Raw genomic sequence first — 15,979 nt, forward strand, 5'->3', positions numbered from 1 at the left:
TGGGAGAACTTTGGGTTGTCATAATGACTAGAGTCAGGTGTCACTGGCATTTACTGGACCCGGACCAAGGGAGTTAAATGTTCTGCAACATATGGGACAGTTTTGCATAAAGAGGGATTGTTCTTTCTAAATGCTTGTAGTTTTTCCATTGAGAACTACTTAACCTAGTAGTTACCTAGACTGCCTAGTCTAAAGTGAGTATAGTTACTTAGTCTACCTAGTCTAAAGCATAGAAACGAGGAGAATGGTTTGATGATAACAACGGAAACTTTTTCTGGCTCCCATCAACTCTTTGCATATACTATGAATAGGAGAGCCTTCTGCTCAGTTAGCAGATGGCTTGAATGATAGGTTTTTTCTACCCACTAAATCCATTTCTATCTGTATTGCCCCCATACCCTCTGGGTCATGAGGTTGGAGTGCAAGACTAAATGAGGTAGAAGTGTAGGGTCCATGTTTCTGCTCTTCCAGGGCCTACCTTCCTTGGCTAGGCTTTCTTGGAGTCTGGAGAGAGGGACATTGGAATGAAGTTCTATGTATTTCTTTCAACAATATGGTAAGACAATTTGATCTTAATGTTTCATCCACTGCACAGAAGGCTGAGAGTGACTAATTTCAATGATCTTTTAAAAAATCTATTTATAGCATGCCTTCTGGCTAAAGACATCAATGTGGAAGGTGGCACATAGATTTAAATCCCGTTTTCTGTCATGAGGTGTCAGAAAAGCTAAATGGCTCTATCATGGTCTTTTAGGTCCTATTCTAGGAAGTACATCTTTTTGCTCATGGTTGACGCTGACTTGGTTGTGGTATCCAGGATAAAATATGTCAGGAGAAAACTTGGGAGCACACTTCTTCAAACAGGCTTCTTTGATTCTTTGCCTCAAAGGGGACATTTTTGAAAAAAAGATTCCTGGAACAAAAGTTTAGTAATTGGTTGACTGTCCTGTGTTCTATTAACTATGTAGCATTTAAGTCTTGTTGAAAGAGTCTGGAACTTAGTATTTATCAATTGTTACTTGATAATGTTTTTTTGAAAGATGTTGCATGGAAAAGGTACTTTGTAAAATCAAATTTTAGTCTATTTAGTGTATCTTTCTTTTTTTTAGATACTCCCAGAAGTATAAAAGCGTCCACCGCCACAGCTGAGCAGTTTTTTCAGAAGCTGAGAAATAAACATGAATTTACTGTTTTGGTGACTCTAAAACAGACCCACTTAAATTCTGGAGTTATTCTCTCCATTCACCACTTGGATCACAGGTGAGTGTGGCTGCTGGGGTTTTCGTGTTTTCGTTATACATAGTTAAATGAACATATTCAGAAGAAGTAAACAAAAGCAAGATATACTCTACACAAGATTGGTAGGAAACAGCTAGAATAATTTTGCTACATTATGCAAAATCACAAACACCAGTAATTGAGATCAGCTGAGATGCAGACGGAGATGGATGTTGCTAAAAGCACACAAAAATCATCATTCCTAAGACACACTTATTAGTGACTAAATTCCTCATGAAATTTCTTCCTCAGTGTTTAAGACAAACATATTTCTTCTTAATTTGTGAATAGTTAGCCACAAAAATACTATTATTCAATTTCTTTAGGAAATTGCCTGGGTCTAGAATTTAATAGTCTTATAATTTTAGCCACTGACAGATAACTGCTTTTTTGACACACCTCTAAAATAGCAGCAGTTACAACTATGTTCTTGGATGTGTATTAAATTAAAATACTGTCTAGTATCTCCCAGCTTCTCACATGTGTAGAAGCATGATTAGGAGAGTTTGTGGGAGTAATGGTGAGGGGGAGGAGAGTGAAGGAGGAGAAGAGTCATTATTCATGACTCTGTGTAAACATAGATTGTTACTGAATAATAGCAAACATCTCTAAATGATTCCTTCCTTTTTTTTTTTTAAAGATTTATTTATTTGAGAGAGAGAGAGCGCATGCTCGTGCGTGCTCGTGAGTGAGTGGGGGAGGGGCAGAGGGAGAGAATCTTCAGGCAGACTTCAAGCTGAGTGTGGAGTCTGACGTGGGGCTCTGTCCCAGGTCCCCGAGATCATGACCTGAACTGAAACCAAGAGTTGGATCCTTAACTGACTGGGCCACTGAGGCATCCCCTAAATGATTCATTTGTGAAAGAATAACTACAGTTCTAATAATGCAAGTTCCTTCATTTTCACATTTTGAATACCCACTCCATGACTTACTAACTATGGACCTCGAGCAAGTCACATAGCCTTTCTGTAATACAGTTTTCTCAGTTGTGAAATGGGGATAGTGATAGTCTATTTCATAGCTTGTGGTGAAGATTAAAGAGTTTATATATGTCAAGTGTTTAAAATATATAAGAGGTTTTAATGATCCTGTTCAGGTGTGGGTTTATCTTGGTTTATCTTATCAGAGATGAGGCAACCTAGTTCTTTATAAACCTTTATTAAATACTGGGGCACCTGGATGGCTCAGTGGGTTAAAGCCTCTGTCTTCGGCTCAGGTCATGATCCCAAGGTCCTGGGATCGAGCCCCACATCGGGCTCTCTGCGCAGCAGGGAGCCTGCCTCCCCCCTCTCTCTGCCTGCCTCTCTGCCTACCTGTGATCTCTGTCTGTCAAATAAATAAATAAAATCTTTAAAAAGAAATAAATAAAAATAAACCTTTATTAGATACTAAAGAGCAAACAGAAGCACGAATGTGTAGAGAACAAAATAGAGCATGCTGATGTAGAGAGCATGGTACCTGATCACACTCTAGCTGGATTATTCTATTAAGGCCCTGCCTTATTCATCTGTAGCCCCAGAGGGGTGGCATAACTTCCTAGGCCCCTCACTTGGGCTTCTTTCCTCCTCTAAGTTTTGGCCTATGGTTGAGAGGAGGGTGCCACACTAGAGTTCACTTGGTAATTGGATTAAGATCTTTAAGGCAGAGCAAGAAAGGGAGAGGTGCCATCTTCAAAGGTTCACTCGGGCTTTTCTTCTTGGTTTGTTTCTGGTGCCAGGGATAGGCCTTGTCTTCAAGTAATTGATACCTGAGCTCCTTGCTTACAGTGTTATGACTTTGCCCATCTCACCTGGGCTTTAGGCAACATGATTCACATATAATAAAGGAATATTATTCCTTTATAGAGCAGCCTGATTTATTGCTGATTCTTTCTCCTCCTGCTCCTCCTCCTTCTTCTTTTTAAGATTTATTTATTTGCAAGAGAGAGAGAGCATGAGTAAAGGGAGGCACACAGGGAGAGGGAGAGAATCCTCAAGGAGACTCCCCACTGAGCACAGAACCCGACACAGAGCTTGATCCCAGGACCCTGAGATCATGACCTGAGCCGAAATCAAGATTTGGACACTTAACTGACTGAGCCACCCAGGCTCCTCTAGTGCTGTTTATTTCTGCTTGTGGGAAAAAAAAAAATTCTCCTGTATTTTGGACACTAGATTTTTCTGCTGGGTAACTTTTCCCCACATGGAACTCGTCCAGCCTCCTTCCAGATGGCATATCCTTATATCCACAATGGCTACGCAGCCTCCCATCTTACTTCCCTTGTCTCGGAGCTGAGTAGCCAGCGCTGGGTGCTCCATCTGCTCCTCTAGACTTAACTGGCAGCATTTCACAAGGTCCACTGCCCTCATCTATATGCGTCCCAGATGGGCAATGTTTTTGTTGGTCCCTGGAGTTGAATATAATGAATAACTGTACAAATGTTTGACCAGCACAGACTACTTGTAATCTATACACTTTCAATCTAATGCTTACTGAGATGGTTTGAAAATTATTTTTAGCATCTTAAACAGTAAGTATGTGGACCTCTGAAATACCTGATCATAACCGGGTAGATTCTTGATGAAAGATCTGAGGAAGAATGACTTGCTGTCAGATGGATTTTTTTCTTACTCTTCCTGTGAAGTATATGTGTGAAAACACATGAGAATTTATATTGAGTTATTTCAATGAAAGAGAATATTTGTTTTTTTTTTTTAAATCAATATGGCAATATATTTCCATTGTAGAAAATATGGAAAGCGGACAAGTGTAAAGAAATAGAAAAACTACAAATTATATTACCAAAAGGAGACCAATGTTGACATTCTGTCATATTTTGCTTTAGTCCTTTTGTCTGTGTGTGTAGATATGTCATATTTTATTTAATCAGTCCTTTACTTTGGATATTTAGCTCATTTCCTTTTTTAACTTTAATCAATAACACCATAAGACATATATTTATACATACATTTTTGTGCTCAGCTCTTATGCTTTCTAGTTATACTTGTTACATTCAATATTAATTCTGTAATTCCTTGTTTTACTTATTCTTTCTTTATATCATCTATGAGTTTGATAACACTTACCTAAAAAACATATTTGAGATATAGTATGTCTTTCTGTGATATAAAAAATCATTTTGATTTGTAAGACACTTTTTATTTGTTTAGTAAGCTGGCAGTTATTAAAGACACTGTGCATTGGCTCATTTGATCCTCAGCATTGATGAGTGGTTAAGAGTGCAGGTCGAGAGGGGCACTGCGTGCATTCCTGTCCTGGCTCTAACGCTTACTGGGCTCGTGACCTTGTGCAAATGACTTACCTCTTCTGTGCCTCAGGTTCCTCATCTCTAGGTCCATGTAAGGTGCTTGAGAACACTAGAGGAAAAGATGCCACAAAAGTGCCATAAATACACAAAGTCAATATGCCAATTCCCATTTCACAGATAAGAAATCCAAGCCCAGAGAGCTTAAGGTGTTGGAGGTTCCCAAAACCAAGTGGAGGTAGGGTTTAAACTCAGGTCATTGCACTACAGAGCCAGCATGCTGGATGAGTGTCTGTGGGTGGTTGTTCGACTTGGTTCTTTTCTGCCCCCTTGATTCACAGCATCACTTAGCTAGTTAGTGACAGAATCGGAACCCACATCCACTTATTCAGACTCTTGAGTATGTTGTTTTTACCAGTACACTGTGATAGGTCCTAACCTGCCAGCACCCTGACAGATCTTGGTTGTGGGGTGTGTGTGTGTGTGTGCGTGCGTGTGCGTGTGTTCTGGTATTGTTATCTTTCTTCCCTTCATCTTGTTCTGACTCATATTTTTAATTTCATCATTTCCTGAACACTTATTTATTTATTCTCTGCTTTCTTTCACCAAAAATATAAGGTGGTTTATAGAGATATCTGTAGGACAACAAGATAAGAGTAAAGTGAAATATGAAAGTCAGGGCAAAGGAAAAATAGAAACCCAGTTGGATGATTAAGATAATGCAGTTATTCTTGGTTCCAAGACCAGAGATGCTTTTGGACAAGATAGAGTGAGTGTCTTTAGAGAAACGAGTTTAGAGGGCTTCACCTCAGTTGGTGACATCATGCTGTAATGCACTTTGGGAAAAGCAAAGCTACGGGGATGTCAGGAACTTGTGTCAAGGTGTGATGGTCTTTGAAATCATATGGCACCCTTGATATTGTGCAACCAAATTTTCCTACTAATATTCTTATCCCCGTAGTGCCTCCAATATGAAACTCTGATAAAAGACCATGACCTTAAGGCAATATTCCATATAAATTGCTTTTCTCAGAGTAATATTGAATTCAGGTTAGACTTCCCTAGTAAATATTCGAATTGTAGCTATTTTGACACTTCAGTGAGAGTTAAATGTTGAGTGAGCAGCAATAGGAATTGAGTTGGAGGAAATACTGACATTTTATGTGAAAATTGAGGAGCCTAACAAGGACATAGCTGAATGGAAGATGCCCATTTCTGCCTGAAGGAGGCAGTTCTCAAGAGCAGGGCTATGCTATTCCTCAGGAAGTAGATGACATATTGCTGAATGGATTCCATAGAATGTGGAAATTTTTAATTATGCTACAAATTTCAAACATTGTATATGTTATTTATAGGAAATTTTGCAAATGAGAAAAATTACCAAGAAGGAAGTAAAAATCATCTGTAGTTTTACCACCTGGGAATAGTTTCTACTAATACTTTCAGTTATAAAGGTCTACATGAGGTTAGATGTATAATATTTAAAAAGTTGAATCCTACTGTACATGATATTTTACAATGTTTTAAAATTAACAAAATATCTTGAGGATTTTCCCATGCCAACAAGTACTCATTTATAATCAAGTTTTTTTTTTTTAAGATTTTATTTATTTATAAGACAGACAGAGATCACAAGTAGGTAGAGAGGCAGGCCGGGGCGGGGTGAAGCAGGCTCCCCGCTGAGCATAAAGCCCAATATGGGGCTCGATCCCAGGACCCTGGGACCATTACCTAAGCTGGAGGCTTTAACCCAATGAGCCACCCAGGTGCCCCTATAATCAAGTTTTTTATAACCAAAGATTATCCCATCATTGGATACAAATAAAAATAGAGATAATCAAATTCTTACTTCTGCCATTAAAAAATCCAAAGTGTCCAAAAAGTGTTTAATTCTGATCAGTGTAAGTACCTGAGGTATCCACTAAGATAAGCTGGTTTGCAAAATCTGTCTCTGGATAAAGTGAATGAATTTATGTGCTCCACAGATTGGTTAGCTATATGTACTAGTTACATGTTGATAAATGCCTGTCTCAGTGGAGAGTTGATCCTTTAACTGGTGGGGATTAGGAGCAGGTCCAGCTCTCCATAAGGTCCTTCTAGTTCACAGAAGAGCTCTTCTGTGCCTTGGGGAAGCTCATTTCCTAGTTGCATTTGGGGTTGATGGGGAGAGTTTGTGATGCTTCATCCAAGCACATGTTCTTACAGGCCAGGTAGGAAACACACAAACAAAAACTTGAGTTCTTCCCGTGACTTAGGCTTCGTGGGTTAGACCACAGGGTGCCTGCTACAGACCAGTTACTAAGTAAACATTAATATTCTTACCACAGATGATGTGAAACTACTTCTCTCCTTTATGTCAGTCCCTGATGCCAATCATATCGCCATCCCGGCTGATTGCCAGGAGAGCATGGCTACCAGACTGTTCGGGTGCCAAATTAAGTAGGCAGAAGTCCCTAAGAAATAGAAACAGGCATGAATGCCAACTCCAGCATGGGCCGAGATGAAAAAAAGTGATGTGTTAATGCCAGGCACACGGCCAGTCTGCTCATCATCTGTGTGTCACTTCCGTGCTTTCCCTCTTCTTGTCCAAATGCTGCCCATATTTCAGAATTCTGCTTACATCTGCAGAGAGCTTTTCCTGACCTTTCTAGTTTATATGACTTTCTTACTGCATTTGCCTCCAGTGCAGTTTTTAAATTTGTGCCACTCTTTCTGGCATTCTGATTTATAACATCTTATATTGTTATTTATGTGCTGCATGTATACACATATGTATTAGTTGTATATCGGATACTAAAAATTTCATTTGCTGCCTTTGATCACAATTGTAATAAATATTTATTGCGGACTTTTTAATTTAAGTTTTAATTTTTTTTTTGAATTGGTAATACATCACATGGTTCAAAATTTTTTTTATTTTTTTATTTTTTTATTTTTTTGTTTGACAGATTACAAGTAGGCAGAGAGGCAGGCAGAGAGAGAGAGAGAGGAGGAAGCAGGCTCCCTGCTGAGCAGGGAGCCCAATGCAGGGCTCAATCCCAGGACACTGGGACCATGACCTGAGCTGAAGGCAGAGACTTTAACCCCCTGAGCCACCCAGTGCCCCCACATGGTTCAAAATTTAAAAGGCACAGCAGGTTATAGAGAAGAAAAGTCCACCTCTGTCCCTGTCCCCAGCCACCTGCTTTCTATCCCTGGGGGCAACCACTATTATCATTAAAAACATTTTGAAAAAAAGAAAGAGAAGAAGAAGCAGCTCAGCCAATCAGTGGTGTGCTGGTGTTTATTCATACTGGCTTATGGGAGTTGAAACTTTGTGAGTTGTCATTATTATGATAGCTCAAAGTAGGCCACAGTGTGAGTACTTAACAGCGTGGAAATCAGCAAATGCTACAAAGCAGGGACTTTACTTCTGGATGTATTTTAATTTATAAATATTATTTGTTTCAGTCTTTGTTCCATCTTTCTTATACAATGAACAAATATTTTAGAATTATTTATTTCTCTAGAGAACAGAGAGCCAATTGTTGGACATTTACGAACACCACTACCTTAGTCCTGGCATCTAGAGATAACCACCGTTACACTCTGGGATGCAGCTTTCTGGTCTTTTTTTCCAGGTGTACATAGTAGTACACCAGTTGTACATAGTTGATAACAATTCCTGATTAGATTTTAAGATTTGTCTTTTTTTTTTTTTTTTTTGCTGTTAAGGATTGTGCATTGTTCTTATAAACCCCATTTCATGTACCATGTTGTCACACAGCATTACATGGTAAATAATTATTTGATGGATGAAGTAATACGTGAAAGATCAAGAGAAAGATCATCATGAGTGCACTAGGAATCATTAGTAACATCACAAAGTTTTAATCAAGCTAGGGCAAAGGACCTGAGGAATGTTGAAATTGCTATATTGATGCAGGCTGCCTAATCTATTCTGAATTGTCATTAGCTCTAGTGTGAGACTTTCACTAACTGGCAGTCGCTGCCTTGAAATGGCTGTAAGTTCCATTCTTAGAGAATAGCGACACCTGTAATGAGCTATATGGCAACGTCTCAGCCGGTGCGTTCAGGCTGGAAGCCTAATCACACAACTTTGTTGGTTTGGACATCTGAGACTAATAGACCCACTCTGGATTCTGGGGGTATCTGAAGTGCACAAATGGCAAGACAGAAGTAGGAAAGACGGACATCACAACATCTCAGAACTGGAAGAGGGCTTAAGTCAAACCTTGGTACTGAAATACAGCTTCAAAGTTACATGATTACAAAACTGTGGGGAACCTCATCAGCAGTGTCCCGGTGTGCTGTGAGTAGTCTTACTTGGCCTCCCAGCTGAGACTTCAATGGTGTTTCTTTCCAATAGTATTTTTCAAGTAGGGGCTATCATTAAAAATTAGACCACAGACTTCCTGTGAGCACAGTGTAAAAAGCTGGTAGACTCTTCAGCTGTCTCTGTGTCTATTTGGCTAATACCAGTATTATCTGAAACAACAAACCATAATATATGACACTTTATGTCTGAAAGAATGAAGACGTTCAGGCAGATCAGAGAATTCTCTCATCATTATGGTTTTCTGGCTATTGCATTTCAAAAGGGGAAAAATAAAATAGAGAAATAATTCCAAGAGACTGATTCGCTTATCTATTTATACAGGAAATTTAGAAGAGAGACATGAAAACAGTAAACACTCACTGAAAAGCAAAGTATATTTATAAGTTAAAATAAATGAAAAAATTTCCCCAAGTTGCAAAATGACTCTGTTCTCTTCCTCCATGTTCTACAGATTTGCTTTACAAATACATGGGAAGAATTTGTGGCAATAGCGTTGCAAATAAATACAAACTGTCTCTTAGCCTGCCATCATCTTCCATATTAATAAAGTTGAGGTGAAATAAATGAGATTTTTTTCTACTCTCTTAGTATTAATTATTATACATTCTGGATGAGTAAGAATGTATTTATGTATGAGGCTGATAAAATGTATCTTCATATTTGTGAGTGCTTGTCATGTAGTAAGCCATTTCTCTTTCTTGACATTACTAAGTAAAAATTAAACTTGCTGGCAATATTTGCTTGGCTTAATGGTTCTGAACTAAAAGATGACTGTTTATCATGGATAAAATTAACAGACTGATATAACAGCTACTACACCCTTTACTTTTTCATTGCACATTGCTTAATAAATAATGTTAAAGATAACAGGACTTATAAGCTAAAATTTCAAACCCAAGTTCTTCATAATTCACAAAAGCTTCATATTTTGTTCTCTTAAAGTATGTTTATCATTATTTATATCTCAAATAAAATTACATCTTAATGTGTATTTTGACCCCCCCCCCCCCACTTTATTAGAAAAGCTGTAATGTATATTCTGAGGTGGTTAAGCATGCATATGTCATTACCAAGTAGGAATGGTGAATTGCTCATCAAAGAAACAATTAAAGTTAAGACAGCAAGCAAATGGGATTTCTCATATCTTGTGTGTACCAAATTCATACATAGATGAAGTGATGAAAGCCAAGTACACATTTTAATATAGAGAGGTTATTTCATGGAACACAGATCTCTCTTTCGTACTGAAGAACTGAGGCTCTGTTTTCCTTCCTGTCCGGGTGCCACTCTTACTGCAGGACCAAGGAGTGAATCAGTTGCCTTCTGCTGCTGCCCACCCATATTCACTCCCACCACACATTTTGGGTATTTACCTCCTTAGAGATGCAGAGGACTGGGAGTATTTGTAGTCCTCCATCCTATTTGACCATGTTCAGGTATCAGGCCCCAAATATCGTAGACAAACACAAGATCCTTCTGCCATATCCATCTCGTAGCCTCTTTGCATCTATTCTGTACTCCAGATGTGCAACTACCAGTGACTTGGCTGTTGTGTAGGCAACTGTTTCCGAGGGTCAAACCTCGCATGTTTGAGGAAATCAACCTGGTGTTCCTGCTTGAATATCTTCGTGCTTCCCCTTTCTACATTGCCATGTTACTTCTTTTTATGTGATAGTAAAGGTTAATTGTTCATTAGAAATAATTGGCCCATGTAGCTATTAATGATCAGTTTGCTACTTATTTATTATTTATTTTTTTCTGGCATTAAAAAAGAATACTTCTAATGATGAAAAGATTTTTCTAAATATTTCCTCAGGAATGGAAAGTTTGAGAATTATTTTAGTCCTTTTTTTTTTTTTCTTTGATCAACACTTGTGACTTCATTTTTTACCTCCTACCATTTTTGAAGATGCTGACACGTCAAAAATTTAGGGCATAGTAGCTTTCCCCCATTGCCTTTAGGTCAGATAGTCTTTTTTTTTTTTTTTTTTTTTTTTTTGATTTATTTATTTATTTATTTGACAGAGATCACAAGTAGGCAGAGAGGCAGGCAGAGAGAGAGGAGGAAGCAGGCTCCCTGCAGAGCCGAGAGCCCGATGCGGGACTCGATCCCAGGACCCTGGGACCATGACCGGAGCCAAAGGCAGAGGCTTTAACCCACTGAGCCACCCAGGTGCCTTCAGATAGTCTTTTTTATTAAATATGTATTTTTTTCATGGTTTCCTTTTCATCTAATGCTTGAAGCCATCTTTTTAGGTTAAAAAAAATGAAGCTCTAAACATTTTTTTAAACAGATAACTATTTCAACATCTTTTAACTCTTTCCCCTCCCTTCAATAGCAATTCCTTCATCATAAATGCAATCTTATACTGATAATTAAAAATCAGGGGAGCCTGTTTTTTTGAGAAGAATGTGTATTCAGCTTTTATTGGATAGAATGTTCTATAAATATCTGTTAAGTCCATTTGGTCTATATTGTTCAAATCCACTGTTTCCTTACTGTTCTCTGTCTGGATGATCTATCCATTGTTGAGAGTAGGGTGTTAAAATCCCCACCTATTGCACTATTGTTTACTTCTCCTTTTATCTCTGTTAGTTTTTGTTTTATACATATAGGTACTCCAATGTTGGGTGAATAAATATTTACAATTGTTATATCTTTTTGATGTATTAATACCGTTATCATTATATAATGATCTTCTTGGTCTATCTTTCCTTTTTTTTTTTTTTTTTCCCCCAGTTTAAAGCTAGTTTATCTGAAAGAAGTATAGCTACCCTGATTTTGTTGGTCACTCTTAGCTTGGAATGTCTTTTTCCATCCCTTCATGCTCAGTCTGTGTGTGTCCCTAACGATAAAGTGAGTCTTTTGTAGGCAACATGTTGTCAGATTTTGGGATTTTTTTTATCTGTTTATCCTTTTAAAATCTTTTAATTGGTGAATTTATGTTTGAAGCAATTATTGATAAGTAAGGACTTACTGTTGCCATTGTTGGTTGTTTTCTGTTCCTTATCTTGTTGTTTTTTTCTTGTGTTTTGATGTCTTTTGGTATCAGCATGCTTGATATTTTTATTTGTATTTTTTTGCATTTGAACAATTAGTATTTATTTTTCTTTTTAAAGATTTTATTTAAATTTAATTAATTAACATAGAATGTATTATTTGTTTCAGGGGTATAGGTCTGTGATTCTTCAGTCTCATATCATACCCAGTGCTCATTACAATACATACCCTCCCCTGTGTTCATCACCCATTTACTCCATTCCTCCACCCCCTCACCCCCACCCCAGCAATCCTTGGTTTGTTTCCTACGATTAAGAGTCTTTTTTATGTTTTTTTTCTCTCTCTGGTTTCGTCATGTCTCATTTTTTTCCTCTCTTCCCCTATGATTCTCTCCCTTGTTTCTTAAATTTCACATATCAGTGAGGTCATATGATAATTGTCTTTCTCTGACTTATTTCACTTAGCATAAACATCCTTTAATTTCTTTATTGTGTTCTTTTGTGTAATTACTACCAGATTTTCCTTTGTGGTTACCATGAGGATTACATAAAGTATCTTAAATTTATAATATCCTACTTGAAACTGACAAATTAGCTTCAATAGAATTCATAAAATTTACACTTTTACTTCTCCTCGCATTTTAGATTGTTGCTATTATGGTTTACATGTTTTTAATACTGTGTGACTAGTAACAGTTATTGCAGTTATGCTCATTTTTACTACGTTCATTTTTTTTAAACTTTTAAACTAGCGTTGTAAGTGAATTGTACACTCCTATGATCATACTGCAGAATCTAACCATGACTACTTATTTACCATTACTGGTGAGCTCGATACTACCTTTTTTATGTTTTCATGATTTTAATAACTTCCACTCAAAGAACTACATTCCTTTTAGCATTTCTTGTAAGACATATCTGATTGGAATGAACTCCCTCAGCTTTTGTTTGTTTGGGAAAGTCTTTATCCATTCCTTACTTCTGAAGAACTGTTTTGCCAGGTATAGAATTCTTGTTTGACAGTCATTTCCTTTCAGTATTTTCCTCTGGCTTGAAAAGTTTCTGTTGAGAAATTTGCTGATAATCTTATGGAGGGAGATTCTCTTGCATGTAATTTCTCTCTTCTCTTGCTCCTCTTAAAAGGTTTTTTGTTTTGTTTTGTTTTTGATTTTTGACAATTTAATTATAATGGGTCTCAGTGTAGTTCCATTCAGGTTCAGTTTATTTGGAGTCTTTTGGGCTTTGTGGACCTGGATGTCCATTTTTCTCCCCTGGTTTGGGAAATTTCCAGCCGTTATTGTTTTAAAAGCACTTTCTGGGGGCACCTGGGTGGCTCAATGGGTTAAATCTCTGCCTTCGGCTCAGGTTATGATCTTAGGGTCCTGGGATCGAGCCCCGCATCAGGCTCTCTGCTCAGCTGGGAGCTTGCTTCCCCCTCTCTCTGCCTGCTGTTCTGCTTACTTATATCTCTGTCTGTCAAATAAATAAATAAAATCTTTAAAAAAAAATAAATAAAAGCACTTTCTGTTCTTGTTCCTTTTTCTTCTGCTTCTGGGAGTCCCATTATCTGTATTTTGTTTCTTTTCATTGTCTCCCATAATTCCCATAGGCTTTCTTTACTCTTTTTTTTCCCCTCCTGACTGGGTAATTTCCAGTGCCCTATCTTCCAGGTTGCTGTTTCTTTCTTTTGCATGGTCGAGTCTGTTTTGGAAACTCTCTGTTGTATTTTTTAGTTCAGTTAATTGTATTTTTCAATTCCAGTTTTTTTTTTTTTTATGGTTGCTATTTCCTTGTCAAACTTCTATTTTGTTCATGCATTATTCTTCTAATTTCATTTAGTTGTCTGTGTTTTCTTATAGTTCCCCAAATTCCTTAAAAGAAGTATTTTGAATTCTTTGCCTGACAGTTCATAGATCTCAGTTTCTTTAGGGTCAGTTATTGGAGCTTTATTCATTTCTTTTGGTGGTATCCCATTTATTTTTTGTGATCTTTGCTTCCTCTGTTGGTATCTGTGCAGATGAGTGATCAAGCCCCCTTCCAGATTTTATAGGTTTGCTTTGGCAGAGGCAGTTATTTGCCAGTCAGCTCAGTTTGGGTTTCTGGATGTGTCTCTTGGTAGTGTCTGGGTATGTCAGGCCTGTTATTATAGTCTGTTTTGAGGCAAGGCAGCTGCTCGAGCTCTGAGGACAGGGTTGAGGGGTGGAGAGTAAACTCCTGGCTAGAAAACAGTTGGATGGGACTGATGGTTTTGTTCCCTAACAAAGTGAGGCTGTAGGATGGACTCTGTGGTTGCCTGCGTTCTCTGGTCAGGCTTTATAGATGTTTGGGACTGGGTGCTATATTCAGCTGTAGATGGGCTTATAAATTAGTTTCTCTACCCTGGCAGGGCAGCGGGATGGGACTCAGGGCCTCTATAGCTCATTGTTTGGGGATCCAAATCAAGCCAGAGTGTACAATGAATTCCCTGGTCAAATAAGGCCACCAGTTTTGCTCTCCAGATGTAGGAAGCCCTGGGCTGTGCTCTCTCTTCAAGTACCCACTGTACATAGGGCTGTTGAAAGAGCTGTGCAGGTTCCCTGGTTGGACAGGCTGAAGGCTGTAATCAGTGATGAGTGGGTCTATGAATTAGTTTACCCACCTGAGTGGGCGAAGGAACAGCTCTAAAGCTGGTAAAGCCCTTTGTTCTCTTAACTGCAGCCAGACTGCTCTCCAAGTTCCCTGACCGAACAGCAGCTCTGGCTTTGCTCTACGAGCTGTTGGCTCTGCCTGGCCTCCTCTTAGCTTGAGTGCTGCTGGCCTCACAGTTTCCAGCCCTTCTGGTCAGTTGAGGCTGAAAGACTCCTCAGCCAGTGGGGCTGTGATTCTGCTTTTTGGGGAGCAGTGGAGAAGGGGCCACTCCAAGCTACTCTCATTTTCCCAAACAGACTTTCTGATTGGGAAGGGTTGGAAGCTACTCTGACCTTGGCTGTGAATTAATCCCCTTGCCTGAGCATAGACTGGGAATGCTTCATGCTCATTATGGCTTTGCCTGCCTACCTCTTGGCTCAAGTGCCCCTGGGCTGCCCTGCTTCTAGGAGTTTGAGTCAGCCCTCCTGTTTAGATGGGGCTGGAAGACACTCTCCAAAGTGAATGGGGCTGTGTTTCAGTTCCTTGCCTGGGGGTGGGCAAATTGGGCTCTATGGCTGGCAAAACTCCTCATTTGAGGATCTGAATCAGGGAGATCTGCCCTGCACAGACTTTCCTGATCAGAATGAACCCTCAGCTAGGTTCTGCAGATGAGAGAAGCTGTTAGTTGGGATGACTACTTGGGCACTGCAGGTATGAATTCAGTCTGCTACGATCTGTGGGCTGGTTGCCTCAAGTCCCTCCCTCTTCTCCATCATAATGAGATTCCTGGTTGAGCCCTGTAGGTTTCCCTGCAATCTCCATGGGGCTCCCACAATGTGATTCAGATGGTGGAGGGATGCTGGTTGTACTCCTGAGTTCTTTTCCCACCAGAGGGACTGGAAACTCAGGGGAGACCTGCATGGCCTGAGGGAAGGGCAATTCAGTCAATGTATGGCTGCTTCTCTTACCCTTCTAAGGCAGTCTGTCTTGGTTTCTAAGGTACAGGGGGTGCTTCAGCCTCATCCTTGTGTTCTAGAATTCTCTCAGTGTTGTCTTGTCCTTGAATAGTTGTTGGTTTGGTTCAGTTTGTTTGTTTATGGTAGGGGAGGAAAATCAGGAACAACTTATGTTGCCATCTTGGTCCAGTTACTATAGTTTTATAAAACTCTTCTCATCATGCAGGTTTCTGTTCCCATTAAGAATTTTTTTGCTATGGGACATCTGGGTGGCTCAATCAATTAAGTATCTGCCTTCAGCTCAAGTCATGATCCCAGGATCCTAGGTTCTTGCTCAGCCAGGAGCCTGCTTCTCCCTCTGCCTGCTGCTCCCCCTACTTGTGCTCTCAAAAAAAAAAAAAGAATTTTTTTTTGCTATGTTTATGAGGTGCCTGAGTGGCTGAGTTAGTTGAGCATCCAACTCTTGGTTTCAGCTTAGGTTATGATCTCAGGGTCCTGAGATTAAGCCCTGGTTGGGGCTTGGTTCTCAGCAGGGAGTGTGCTTGAGATCCTCTC

The 15,979-nt window shown here is 39.1% G+C and overlaps 1 protein-coding gene across 7 annotated transcripts in view; it reads left to right on the forward strand.

The window, feature by feature from the left end:
- The window catches only part of NELL2 (neural EGFL like 2), a 405,295-nt gene that overhangs the window by 120,292 nt on the left and 269,024 nt on the right, over positions 1–15,979 (forward strand). For all 7 annotated transcript variants that reach the window (XM_047742250.1, XM_047742251.1, XM_047742252.1 and 4 more), the window contains one exon: positions 1,110–1,260. In XM_047742250.1, the coding sequence (XP_047598206.1) occupies positions 1,110–1,260 (151 nt within the window). The remainder of the gene's footprint in view (positions 1–1,109; positions 1,261–15,979) is intronic.

Source organism: Lutra lutra, chromosome 8, assembly GCF_902655055.1.
Source record: "Lutra lutra chromosome 8, mLutLut1.2, whole genome shotgun sequence".
NCBI classification, from domain to species: domain Eukaryota; kingdom Metazoa; phylum Chordata; class Mammalia; order Carnivora; family Mustelidae; genus Lutra; species Lutra lutra.